The sequence below is a fragment of the Ictalurus furcatus genome, chromosome 11 (assembly GCF_023375685.1).
Source record: "Ictalurus furcatus strain D&B chromosome 11, Billie_1.0, whole genome shotgun sequence".
NCBI lineage: Eukaryota > Metazoa > Chordata > Actinopteri > Siluriformes > Ictaluridae > Ictalurus > Ictalurus furcatus.
In genome coordinates this window covers 9,047,969-9,061,779 of record NC_071265.1, presented here as the reverse complement: position 1 = coordinate 9,061,779, position 13,811 = coordinate 9,047,969, and the positions used below count along the sequence as shown (strand labels likewise).

General features: G+C 39.8%; 1 protein-coding gene across 1 annotated transcript in view; it reads right to left on the bottom strand.

The window, feature by feature from the left end:
• The window catches only part of cachd1 (cache domain containing 1), a 99,332-nt gene continuing 85,521 nt past the window's right edge, over window positions 1–13,811 (bottom strand). Inside the window, exons 20-27 of the mRNA XM_053635765.1 lie at window positions 12,377–12,537; window positions 12,152–12,238; window positions 11,469–11,585; window positions 10,828–10,979; window positions 10,401–10,562; window positions 6,599–6,676; window positions 6,308–6,409; window positions 1–1,444 (exon numbers count right to left, since the gene is read on the bottom strand). Of these exons, the coding sequence (XP_053491740.1) occupies window positions 1,197–1,444; window positions 6,308–6,409; window positions 6,599–6,676; window positions 10,401–10,562; window positions 10,828–10,979; window positions 11,469–11,585; window positions 12,152–12,238; window positions 12,377–12,537 (1,107 nt within the window). The 3' untranslated portion in view covers window positions 1–1,196. The remainder of the gene's footprint in view (window positions 1,445–6,307; window positions 6,410–6,598; window positions 6,677–10,400; window positions 10,563–10,827; window positions 10,980–11,468; window positions 11,586–12,151; window positions 12,239–12,376; window positions 12,538–13,811) is intronic.

Here is a 13,811-nt window from a genome sequence, read left to right as displayed (position 1 = left end):
TGGAAAATGCAATTATGTGCTAATTATTCCTCCCTTTTTACACCGGCATCACATATCACTCATGAGCTCAGCTTTATGAATAAGTAAATACAGACACAATAAAACTTCTGACACGGACGCGAACGCTGAGGAGTGAACTCGTTTATAAGCTACTTTGTTAAAGGTCAAATGTATATACATGGTATAATTTTTTTTCCAATCTGGAAACAATAGGAATAAATCACTCTAAAATCATATAAGCACAAAGGCAACATTTGGATTAAGATGGGCAATTTGATGGAAGTGCGGGATTCTGATATCTCTGTTTTCCATCAGGGAAATTGAAAAATACTGATCGATGCTGAGCTATTTGTAAAAAATAACCCAATCAGTCCAGATAAAATGGTTGATCAGGCCCGAATAGGGATATAATAAGAAAGGTTTATACACACAGTGGTACATCTCAGCATCTTGAGGTTACTTTAAAAATGTCAGTTGAGGTGAAACGCTTAAATCTTGGAGATCCTTTGCAACATGACAGTTTCTGAAGGATCTCTTCCTCTATCGTAAAATAACAGGCTTGGAACAAACCATGCAGCGAATGAATAGATTCAGAGAAGCAACACATTTCTGCCTCCACTCACAGATGGCTGGTGTGCTCTCTGGAGTTTTTTTTTTTTTTTTGCGCTTTCTGTCCAATGTTCAGCGTAGCCACTTATGCCCATCCGTATCTGATTTTTGTTGCGCTACAGTACATTCTCACAGTAATGTGTGTGATGCCCCACTGCTCATTGCTCTGCAGTCCGGCACGACAGGGCCTCCTAATGATGAACTAATCATGTTACAAGTTTACTCCGTTTGTATGTTCCCGCCTTGATTCCAGTTAAATAAATAGTAAAAAAATATTCCTTCTGGCTTGATTTTTTTTCTTTAAAAAAATGTTTTGTTTTGAGATGTGTTGTGGCACTTGAAACAAGTGCAAATCTGTGCCTCCGCACCATTAAAAGGTTCAAGAGTTCAGGATAAAAAAAAAAAGACTTTCCTCATCACAGGAGGATTTCCCCAGGAGGCCTCGGCCCCGTCCCTTTTCTCCCTTTGCTCTCTCAGGAGGGCACAGCGTCCGGCTTCAGGGCTCAAAGTGGAAGTGGAGGATGAAGGCAGGCCTCGGAGTGAAGTGGCATTAAAAAAAGGTGAGCTCTGTGGGTGGGGTTTTGGGTTTAGCACTCGGCGTCCACGCTGTGAACGGTGACTGCCGCCTGCAGGTGGTGTGTGTGTGTGTGCAGCGGGTGGCGTGTGTGTGTGTGCCGGTGTGGGTAGAGCTTGTGGCTGAGCAGTGCAGCGGTCTGGGGTGGTGTGTCCAGTTCCAGCTCCTCGTCATGGTTTCCCACATCCACTCCTGCTGAGAGGGGCTCACTGGTGCACGGCGGATTCTCGCTGTCCTCTTGAGGACTCATAGTGCTGTAGCCTAGACACACACACACACAGTAATATAGTTCATACGTAGCTAATGGTGCTACAGCTTAACATCAAAATAAAATAAACCTTTCTTTCAGTCCCACATTGGTTACACCCATTTGAAAAGATCTCCAAACTATCTCAAATTTCAATCCAAGCAGATGTTCACAGCACATCGTTGAGCTGCTTATGCTCACATGATCAAGTTTCCTGCAAGAATGACTGGATTAATCAGTATGCTTATAAAGATCCTTCAACGTAATTAAGCATGACTTGGAGAACCTTCTCACACACCTGTAGCCCTCATTAATTTACTCTCACCTCTCTTCTCAAGTGTGATTGTGTAGCTTTTCTTTTTTAACCCTCTTACCCCGTATGGCCGAAAAACCGGCTTGCCCGTCTTTGATCTATTCCCGTAAGGACGATAGACCGGCTTGGTCGTCTATGCCAATTCCCCGTAAGGCCGATATAGAGGATTTACAGTGTAAACGTTATCCCCGTAAGGCCGGTGTACCCGCATTACTCTGCTATGATTCCTTACTTATTTAATTATTATTTTTTGACCCGGAAGGTTGATGACGTCATGACGTCACGACGTGATTACGTTATTACGCCGGCATCACGATGAAGCTGATCCAAGCGTGAATATTGGTGTACTAGTAGAAGTGAACTAAAAATGCCAAAGCGAAAAGCTAATCGTGTTCCAGCTAAAGTTACACCTACAGTGAACACAGGTGCATCTAAAACAGTGAAGAAAAAAAAGGAAAACATACAGTTACACAGGCGAGAGCGAGGATTCTAGATAGTGACAGCAGTGAAAGTTCAGGCGATGGTGAAACCGAAACCGAAACTGATAGAGATGCAAACTCTCCTGATTCAGACCCTGATCCGTCTTCATCTTCAGCATCAACCAGTGCGAATGACACTGTAGGGGTCTGGAGTCATAACCTGACCATCTCTGTGCATTCGTGAAAACACTACCTGCTGGTCTGATTATCACCAGAAACTTGACTTTTGCGCTAAAATGCATTTATTTATTTATTATTTACTTGAATTTATTCAAAGGCATTGACCACGCTGATGTTCGTATGGTACTTCTAAATGAGTAGAAGGATTTTAGCGAGCATTTTTTCGTAATTCTCTAGTTAAGAATTGTGCTCTAAGTTTAGTAAAAACACTGAACTGCTTCATTTTCAAAGTAATATTACACAAATACATTATTATAAGTTGTTTCAAGGCCTAAAAATGTTAAAATTCAAATGTTGATTTTGGCCCAGGAACTCAGGGTTGGCGTGCTGTTTCTCTGGGGAATATAGGGTTATGGGACATAATACTGTGGGAACTTAGGGGTAAGAGGGTTAAATCTCTGCACTGGTCCAACACCAGCTGGGATGCTGTCCAGGAGTTCGCTCTCTGATACCGAGAGGCTACTGAAATGATTCGGACTCCTAAGATTGCACACAATGTGATTTATCGGACTCTAAATCAAATTGGGTCTTTATACTGGTATTGTACCGATTGGCGACGGTCAGTTTATGCCCATAACTCTTTTAGACTTGTACCTGTGACATCATAAAGAATGTCCTGTGCTCATCCCAGGATTCCTATTCACAATATACTCATGTCTTTACACTTCCGCACCTGTACAATGTAATGATTTTTAATCCTAGACCTAGAAGTGGGTGGGTTTCCTTTTGAATCTGGTTCCTCTCAAGGTTTTCTCCTCGTGTCTTTTCAGAAAAATCCAGATTGATGTAACCCCACATTCCTACCACAACGTGACAAAGCAATAGGCGATCATATCACTCGTTTTCTAATGCACATGCACGAGAAATGTAACCGAACTGTATCTAAATGTCCGACACCGATGCGTGTCAGTCAGCATTACATGACATCACAGTATACATTCAACAATGAATTCAGTCGGAAATTAGATCTGATCTCGATTCAGAGATTCAGCCTCGTCACTGATACATACTCATTACTGGATTTGTAAAATTGTCATTATAAATAGGCCACAATCCTGGCAAGACATTGCCCTGGGTGCGACATGAGCTCAAGCAGCTCAGGAAAGCGAGACATGAATGATTGCTAACATCTCAGAAAGATGAAGTTCAGCCAGACGCTGCAAGGCAAACTGGAAAAACAACTCCGCTGATAGAAGATGCACCTGCGCTCTGAAGGAGACGACTAATCCCGGGTCAAAAAGGTTCGGGAAAATTCTATAGGCAACAGTTAGTTAGATACAGAGCTGCAGGCGAATATTAGAACAGTGTGTTGGTGGTGCAGGAGTGAGTCAGAGCTCACTGTGAAAAGCCGAATCGATTCGACCCCTTGAGCTAGATGAGTGAATAGCTAGTGGGAGGCGACCTTTGGCTGAGCTGTTTAAAAATACAGAAAAGTTTGCTCTGTTGCTCTAAGCTCCCTTTTTCTCTTTCGCTTCGTAGATATCCGTATCTTTCTCTCTGCTTGTTCAACTCTTCCCCTCTCCGTGTGGAACGGAGTTGGTGTGTTTTTTTTTCTTCCTGTTAGGCTTGTAAACACTCTGAGTGGTTTTCGACTGCATGTTAAAAACAAGGCCTGGATGCAGCAAGAGGCAATGCTTTTATACCAACCTGAGGGAACTGGAGGAGACGTAGTGATTACTTTTACTTTTTAATGGGCAAAGACATCATGACACGTCCAGCGTGGACAAAACGCTACGATTAAGCTCGTCTTCGCTCTGTCTCTGTCAGTACATAGCAGTTTTTTTGTTTTTTTTTGCATTTTTATAAAATATATCGGCACTGGGAATGTCTGCGGCTGTGGTTTCTATGACGTTCCTCAACCCTGTGAGGAACTAAAGAGTTCTCTTGAACTAAACCTACACAGTTCCTGTGCTGTGTTCTGAATAGTTCCCGGCTCACTGTCCCCTACACTCTGACACTACATAGAATACCATTATAGGCAACAGGATTAGTGAAAGGAAGTAAACACACTACACAGAATCGCAGCTGTAAACAGTCGTTCTTACACCAGCGTCTTTTCCCTCTCTCTCTGAGAGAGACAAAAAAAAACAAAACAACAGTTTGTCATGTCAGGGAGAAACCGCACAGTGCTCTGGCCTGAAGATTTTCCTTCAAAAAAATTTAAATATGTGTCTCCTCAGAGAAAACGTCACCAGATCAAAGATTACATACAATCATGTGAAAAAATAAGTACACCCCATGGAAATTGTTGGGTTTTTTGCCATATTTGGACAAGCAAAAATTTGAAACAGTGCCTATTAATAAAGTTGATATACCTGAACAAAACCACAAGGAAAACGAGCCTTTTCAATCATTTATTCAACATCAATATCAATAGATGTGATGTTCTTCTGTGGGAAAAGTAAGTACACCCTTGGCCTCAGATGCTAGTATTGCCCCCTTTAGCAGAAATAACTTCTTGTAGGCGTTTTGTATAATTGTCCACCAGGCTTGCTGGAATTTTTGACCACTCTTCAATGCGATATTCTTTCAGTTTCAAGATATTTGAGGGTTTTCTTGCATGTTCTGCCGGTTTCAAATCCCACCACAACATTTCAATGGGATTCAAATCCGGGCTGTGTCTAGGCCGTTCCATAACCCTCCATTTCTTCTTTTTGAGCCATACCTTGGTGGATTTGCTTGTGTGCTTAGGATCATTATCCTGTTGAAAGATCCACTTTCAGTTCTTTCAGACAGATGGCCTCACATTATCTTCAAGCACTCTTTGATATGATGCAGAATTCATAGTTGAATCAATGAATGCATGCAGTCCAGTCCCTGAGTCAGTGAAGCAACCCTAAACCATAACATGTCTGCTGTTACTGCGGCCAAACAACTCTATCTTTGATTCGTCTGTCCAGAGCACATTATTCCAAAAGTCCTGGTCTTTGCCTATATGCTCATTGGCAAACTGTAATCTTGCACAGGCTTTTTCCTGACACGCCTCCCATGCAGGTCAAATCAGTGCAATCTCTCTCTGATTGTAGAAGCATGCACTTTGATACCAACAGTTGAAAGACTTACTAGCAGATCCTGTGATGAAATTTTGGGGTTCTTGGAGACGTCTTTTAGCATCAGATGGTCTGCTCTTGGGATGAATTTGCTGGGACGGCCAGTTTGGCAGTCGCTTAAAATCTGTGTCACTGTGATGATTTTCCTTACAGTGGAATCATGTATTTCAAATAATTTGGAGATCTTTTTAAATCCCTTGCCAGACTCCACAATCTTTTTTCCTGAAGGTCTTACGGATCTCTTTAGAGCTTGGCATGACGACACCACACAGCTCAATAACAAAGGGAACACCAGACACTAGATATGAGAGGAGTATAAATAAGACCGGTTCCACCTGCACTCCCTAAGCAGCTTCTAATCACTGGCACACAATCTTCAACGTCTGATTATAATTTTATGGATTTGAAGGTGTGATAAATGTTGGGCTGTACTTACTATTTCCATGTGACTGAACTGTTTTTTTGTTAATTTAAATTGTGAAAATTACTACAAAATGCCAATTTCATGTGTCACTTCATAGAGCGTATCAACTTTATTAATAGGCCCTGTTTCAAACAGGATCAAATGTTTGCTTGTCCAAATATATCAAAAAACCAAAAATTTCCATAGGGTGTCCTTCAATTCCTGTGTAATTTGTTACTAAAAAAAAACCCCACGACAATATAGAATGAGCACATTAATATAAACCTATTTGTACGACTGTCAGAGCTTTAATAATGAAAATTAATCAACATCATCTGACCAATCGAAACTGTAAATTCACCAGCGCTGTGCTACAAATGTAAAACATTTTCTAGTCATAAATTTAATATGAACATATGAACTTTTATTGAATATTTCTACTGAGTCATTACCATGGTCGCTTTCTGTTCCTGATCGTCCCCAGTACCGCCGTCTGCGCTCAGGACTGTGTGTGTGTCTCTCGATGACGGCAGCGATGAAGCGTGTGTTACTGACTGTACGGAGGGTTGGGAAAAAAAAAAAAAAAAGATGTGAAACGTCACACACTGGTCGAAGTGTTAGGACAGATCTCATGCACACGAATAACCCTATGAAGCATTTTAAGGAATTTTAAAAAGGGTTCAGTTTACAGAATCACAACGTTAATGTTTTATTGTAACGAAAGCAGAGAATAAAGCCCCTACTTATTCCTCTATCTTCATGACTGTCATCATCCCGTTCATCACGCTCGTTGTCCAAGTTGGACATCCGCACTGACATTTCTGTGGATTAAGCAGGAGAGAGTGAGTCAGTGAGCAAAGAGAAACTGCTGATACCAACACATTTCTCTTCCGTGGCACTTCCACAAGATGCACAGGTTTTGATCACCTTTTCATACACTGTTTATTTTCATACATGACAGATGACACTATCGCACTGGCTGATTAAATTACAGACTGCTAGAGTAACGAAACAGGCAATTATAAAAACTTATAACGAGAGCAATTACAATCACAATGGGATCTGGAATTTTTGATAAAACACTGCAGAAATACACATCTGTGTGTTTCTGCTATCCTTTGGCAAACCACACAAATTTTGCAGACACAACACAACCTGTGACAGAGCAAAGGAAAGTAATAATAATAATAATAATAATAATAATAATAAACTTTATTTTATAAAGCGCCTTTAAAAGCAGCTTCTCAAAGCGCTGGACACAAAATAAGCAGTACACACAATTAAAAAAAAAAATTAACAACAACAACAATAATAATAATAATAAAGTAGACATCAGCAGTCAAATGCAAGTTTAAAAAAAGTAAGTCTTAAGTTGAGCTTTAAAAATGCCAAAGGTCTGAGCTTCCCTAAGATCGAGAGGAAGAGAGTTCCAAAGGTTGCAGAGAGAGGATTAGCCCCAGAAAATGATTTTAATTTCTTTCTGCCCCGGTTAATCTCTCTTTATAATAGCATTAGATTAAAGGGTCACGGATTCTAATTTGAAAAGGTTGCGGTGTTAAATAGCCGGCTTTTAGTTCATCAACCGCTTTCTATGCATGTAACAGTGGATGAGAGACAGGTGACAATTGGGCAGTTGTTAACAAACAAGACAATTGATAATATAATTGTCTTAATTTTACAACGAGAAAATTACGGCTAACGTACTTTACACCCCCTGTAGCCTTTACAGAAGGTCTTAATGGATGGAACTGAATGTAAGCTACAGAGATGATCAAATTAAGGCTGCTTTCACATAAACAGTGTTTAATATCTGTTTAATCGAACCCTGGTATGTTACTCCCTTGGTGCAGTTCATTTAGGCAGGTCTGAACATAGCAATTGCGTTCAAGTGTGGACCAAATCAGCCTGAGTGAGGAGGTATTCTTGGCTGGCTTTCAAGCAATATATAGTTGTATAGTTGCCAAAAGTTTGTTTAGCTTTTCTGTTGCTGTATTTCTGACCAATAATCAAAAAAGTTTTTTTTCACAGTACTGAGAATGCGCTGGTTAAAGTAGTAAATGACCTACTACTGGCATCCAATCATGATTGTGTTTCCTTAGTGCAGGTTTCAATGTTATAGACCACAATATTCTTCTAGACAGAAGTAGTTAAGACTGTTAATATCATGGAAAGCTATAAAATAAATAAATAAATAAATAAATGTCTTGGTCCAATGGACCTTGGACACTCACCGGAGAAGTTGTAAGAAAAACAGTGCTGGTTGAAAGCAAGCAATTCGCTTTCAATAGTAACTTTACATAAAGGCAATGATGAGATCAAGACTCAGAGCTGAAACTGTGATGTCCCAAGTGTTGCAAATACAACCCTCACATTAGCTCACAATCTACAAGTCCCAATTTCCAACCTAACAATGTTCATGTTGCAATTATCAAACCAAATATACCATGCCTTCCACTAATATTGGCACCCTTGGTAAATATGAGCAAAGAAAGCTGTGAAATATTGTCTTCATTCTTTAACCTTTTCATCTTTTGTTAAATAAAATAAAATAAAATAAAAATCACAAAAATACTCTGCTCTCATGGATCTCAAACAATTTCAAACACAGCACAGGTTTATCAAAAATATCTTTGTTAAATATAGGTGTGCAACAATTATTGGCACCCTTTTAGTCGATACTTTGTGCTACCTCCCTTTGCTAAGATAACAGCTCTGAGTCTTCTCCTGTAATGCCTGATGAGGTTGGAGAATACATGGCAAGGGATCTGAGATCATTCCAGATTCTCCAAATTTCGAGGTCCACACTGGTGGACTCTCCTCTTCAGTTCACCAAACAGGTTTTCTTTGGGTTTCAAGTCAGGGGACTGGGATGGCCATGGCACGACCTTGATTTTGTGGGGAGTAAACCATTTTTGTGTTGATTTTGATGCAGTCAGGTTTTCATTTAATATCTGTTGATATTTGACAGAGTCCATGATGCCATGTATCCTAACAAAATGTCCGGATCCTCTGGGAGAAAAATAGCCCCAAAACATTAAAGAGCCACCACCATATTTAACCGTAGGCATGAGGTACTTTTCCTTAAGGCTACCCTCTCTGTGTGCGCCAAAACCACCTCTGGTGTCTATTGCCAAAAAGCTCTATTTTGGTTTCATCTGACCATAGAACCCGATCCCATTTGAAGTTCCAGTAGAGTTTGCTTTTGGATGAGAGTAGAGGCATTTTTGTCCTGAAATCCTTCCAAACAACTTGTGGTGATGTAGGTGACTTCAGAGTGTAGTTTTGGAGACTTTCTGACCCTCAGACCCAACCAACTTCTGCAATTCTCCAGCTGTGATCCTTGGAGATTTTTTTGGCCACTCGAACCATCCTCTTCACAGTGCATCGAGAGAATATAGACACACGTCCAATTCCAGGTTGATTCATAACATTTCCAGTTGACTGGAACTTCTTAATTATTGCCCTGATGGTGGAAATGGGCATTTTCAATGCCTGTGCTATTTTCTTATAGACACTTCCCATTTTGTGAAGCTCAACAACCTTTTGCCACACATCACAGCTATATTCCTTGTTATGAATAACTAAGGGAATTTGGCCTATGTGTTACCTCAAATTTATACCCCTGTGAAACAGGAGCAAGCCATGGTTGCACAAATAAATAAATATAAATGAGAATATACTTCAAATATATTTTTTCATATGAATTCATAAGAGTGCCAATAATTGTTGCCCACCTATATCTAACAAACATTTTTTGATAAACCGACGTGTTTGAAACTGTTTGATATCCATGAGAGTAGAGTATTTTTGTGATTTTTTTTTTTTAAACAAAAGATCAAAAGCTTAAACAAAAAAGACAAATTTTCACAGCCTTCTTTGCTCATATTTAAATCAAGGGTGCCAATATTAGTGGCTTACAGCTTACAGATCCTTGGTTCCACCCAAAAAGCAGATAATTATTAGATAATAATTATGTTTTGAAGGGTGTAAACAGCTCCACAGAGGTGAACAGGTGGAGCTAAAAAAAAAACAAAACTCTTACCTGTAAAGTGAGATGTAAAGTATAAACTGAATGTGTAAATAAATGTCACAGCATTGTGTTACAAGCCAAGTTACAGCTTTACAAAATTGACTATGTATTAATAATTCATAAAATGATTGTCTTGGCACTGCATACACTTTAAATTACTTTTCACAGGATATTAACTGCCAGACGCAGGCAAGTTGCCCAAAAGCCCAGAGATCACTGCGAACTGGAAAATATGAAAGAAAAAAAAATATCTGTGTACTATTTAAACTCAAAATGTCTCAACTGTTTTCCTCTGCTTTGACTTTAACATCAAATTAATACCAGCGTTTTCGATTTAAAACTACGTCGGAGTTATATAATAAACCTCAATAGCATTTTCACAGGAAATGGATGTGTAGATTTTGAACCAAAGTCCCTTTGACAGCATTTTGGCTTATTTTTTCTTTTCGACTGGCCTTGACATTCCGTCCTAGGCCTTTGCGTTGGCACATTTGTGTGTATCCAATCAGACTCACCCTGCGCTGCCAGGGGTGACATGTGCTGATGACTGCGGCGGTGGATCTGGTGCCTGTAGGCGTACACAACCAAAACCAACACCATGATGCAGCCCATAATACCTCCTGCTACTGGACCCACGGGTGCACTCTTAATCATGTTAAGAGACGCCACTTCTTCGTCTGAAAAAGAATGGCAGGAAGAAAGGAGTTTAATAGGTCTAAAGGGTGTTAAGCTGTGTAAATGTGAATTTGTGGAATTTTTAATCCAAAATACACCCCAATTTTTGAGGGGTTCATCTGGTGTTCATCTTAAACACCATAAAACATAAAGTAACATTGCTGTATAAACTTTTATTTAACCATTAACAATAATCTTATAAAGAAAACAAAAATTCCTAATGAAATTCCCAGACCGTCTAAAGGGTTAAAGGATGTGTAAGCTCACCTAAAAGACCCATGCCGTCCACATAAGGACTCTTGGCACCTACGATTCCCCCAAAACACTCCTTCTGTAGAGCACAGTAAGGTTTATCCAGCTGTGTCTTTCCGTCACTGTCCACCACACACCACTCGCAGTCCAACACGCCGAAGCAGTCGCTGCAGGAATACACACATGAAGTTCAAATGAACACGGTTGCAAAGTGCACAACAAACATAGTGGCAAAACGAGAAAACGAAAAAAAATGAAGCATTTCGTTATTAATACAAGAACACAAAAGACACTAGCACCAATTACACAGTCACAGGCATGAGTCACCACCAGGATTCACAGATTTGTGTCTTATTTTAAAAGATAAATTGCTGGAGTTGCCATGGCGACAAATCTACATTGCCTTCAAGCCCATGGTGTCACTGGCTCTTGGTTCCAGACCAGCAGTACTTTGGCGATGGAACCGAATCAAATTTTTTTCCAGCCAAGAACCGTCTCTTTAGTGGTGGAAACGGCACCGGCACCAGCTGTCACCTTGTCTGTGAAAATAGTTTGTGTGTGTGTGTGTGTGTGTGTCTGTGTGTGTGTGTGTGTGTGTGTGTGTGTGTGGGCTGGACATAGACTCTGGTCTCCGGCTATGGGATGAGAAGACTGACCTGCTGGTGAAGCGCTGGCTACATCGAGTGTTGATGCACTGAGGCAAAGTGTCCTGCAAACTGGACTCAATCACTGTCATAGACAAGGGCTCTTGGTGTACATCACAGCTTGGATTCCTGAACACACAAGTATATAACTGTAGTGTGATGACTGAGATTACAAAGAGTTCAACAATCACATCTCCACACAAAACCATGAAGTCTAAAGGATTTCTCTGTAGGGATTTGCAATCTGACAGATGGTCCATTACCAGCTCTGTGCGTAGAGGAAAACTCTTCAGCTCAAGGATACAGATGGATGGGGATTTACTCAAAGTGACCAACAAGAAAATGAAAGACTATAGATGTCTATTAGTCCACATGACATGGTAGCTGTTCTGTTAAAATAGTCACCTTTATCCTATAACTATAATGCACAGAAACCTCATTTTACATATGTGACTTAACTATGCACATGCATATGAAAAATGCCTGCCACAAAATGCCTGTAATGCTCTAGACAAGTACAAATCCTACAGATCCACACAGTAAATCCTTTTAAGCAGCCTTCAAGGTCATAGTACACAATTTGGGACACATTCATGAGAATAACGCAAAGCTGAAAGAGTTTAATCGGAATTATAAGAAAAGCTCGAGAGTATATATTTCCTCCGGTGCGTAAAAGCAGATCTGTGAGGATTTACCTGTTTTCTGCATTAGTGAGATTGCCTGTACATTCATTCACCTCCAGAGGGCATTCACATGGACACTCACACTCATTCTGCTCCATTCTGAGGAGAAAAACAGGAAAAAAACAAGGAGCGTTATAAATCTCGTTTCAAAACTAGAATATTTATTCCAGATTACAAATGAATAATTACGTAGACAGGTTGAAGCACTGTGGAAAAAACGCATGATGAAAAAGGCACCTGTGGCAGTTTAAGCAGAGGCGGTCCACGGTGCTGCAGGCGCAGAAGGCCAGTGAATCGCACGTCTCGTTCACGATGCCGGCGAACGCGTTGGTTCCTGGTATACGAGTGAGCCTGTACTTTGAGCAGTGACTGCCGTGAACCAGGTTCGTCAGATCGCCCTGGAAAATCACACAACAATCACACAATGTCAAACACCGGCACAAACATACAGGATTTCTGAATACGCATCAGAGTCAACCGAACATTAACATGATTCACACTTCTGGAGAGTATTACTACACAGCAAATACGTTTTTATACAATACCGGTCAAAATATACCGGTTTAGAAACACTCATTCTTTATTTTTGTTTTTCCCCCCACTCACATTTTATAATAATAATAATAATAATAATAATAATAATAATAAAGTCATCAAAACTCTGGAGTAATACAAATGGAACTATGGGAATTATGTTGTGATAAAAAAATCCAAAATAAATCAAAATAATTTAGTATTTTAGCATCTTCAAAGTAGACGCCCATTTTGCCTAGAATTTCCAGAAAAGTATTCTTGGCATTTTCTGAACCAATTTCTTGAGGAATTTCCCTGAGATGCTTTTTAAACAGTATTAAAGGAGTTCCCACCAACACTGGACACTTATCGTCTGCTTTTCGGAATATTTTGCTCCAAGTCATCTGTTTAAAAAATATTTTTTGTAAATAAAATGTTAGTTTTCTAATGAAAGAAATTAATACGTTGGCGCAATTATATCTTTGTCTGATTTAACACCGATTTCAAACATTTAATCACACACCTTCAGATCAAAAGATTTTTAAGATCATGAGAAACATTTCTGTCAAGTATCCACAAACTTTTGAACGACAGTGTATTTTTTTGAGACAGTGCAAAGATTTTTGATTATATTATTGACAACTGACGCTATTACACTGTGTGCCACCAGATGGCGGTATGACACTACTGGACAGAAGTGTAAATGAAAATGGGAGTTTGGTCTATGCTACACTGGAAGAACCGGATCCGCATCGTTGTGTGAAGAGCTGCACAGTTTTATCCTTCCTTATTTCATCTATAACATAAACATAATCTACTACTATTACTCAAGAAAAGAATTTAAATCACCTCAGCACAAAAATGTGTGGAATATAGTCATATAGATATCAATTTCACACATTCATTCATTTTCAGTAAGCACTGGTCAGGCTGGCAGTGGATCAGGAGCCTGAAGAAGACTGGACACCATGCTAACACATTCACACACAAACACCCAGATCTAGGGGCAATTTACACTGGGCAATCCACCCACCTGCCTGATTTTGAGAAAAAAAAAAAAAAGTTGTATACTGTTTATTGCTAATTCTACTGAAATTCATTCTTGCATTGTGCCGTATTTAGCTGTGAAAGCAATGCAAATGAACATAAAATAAAAGTA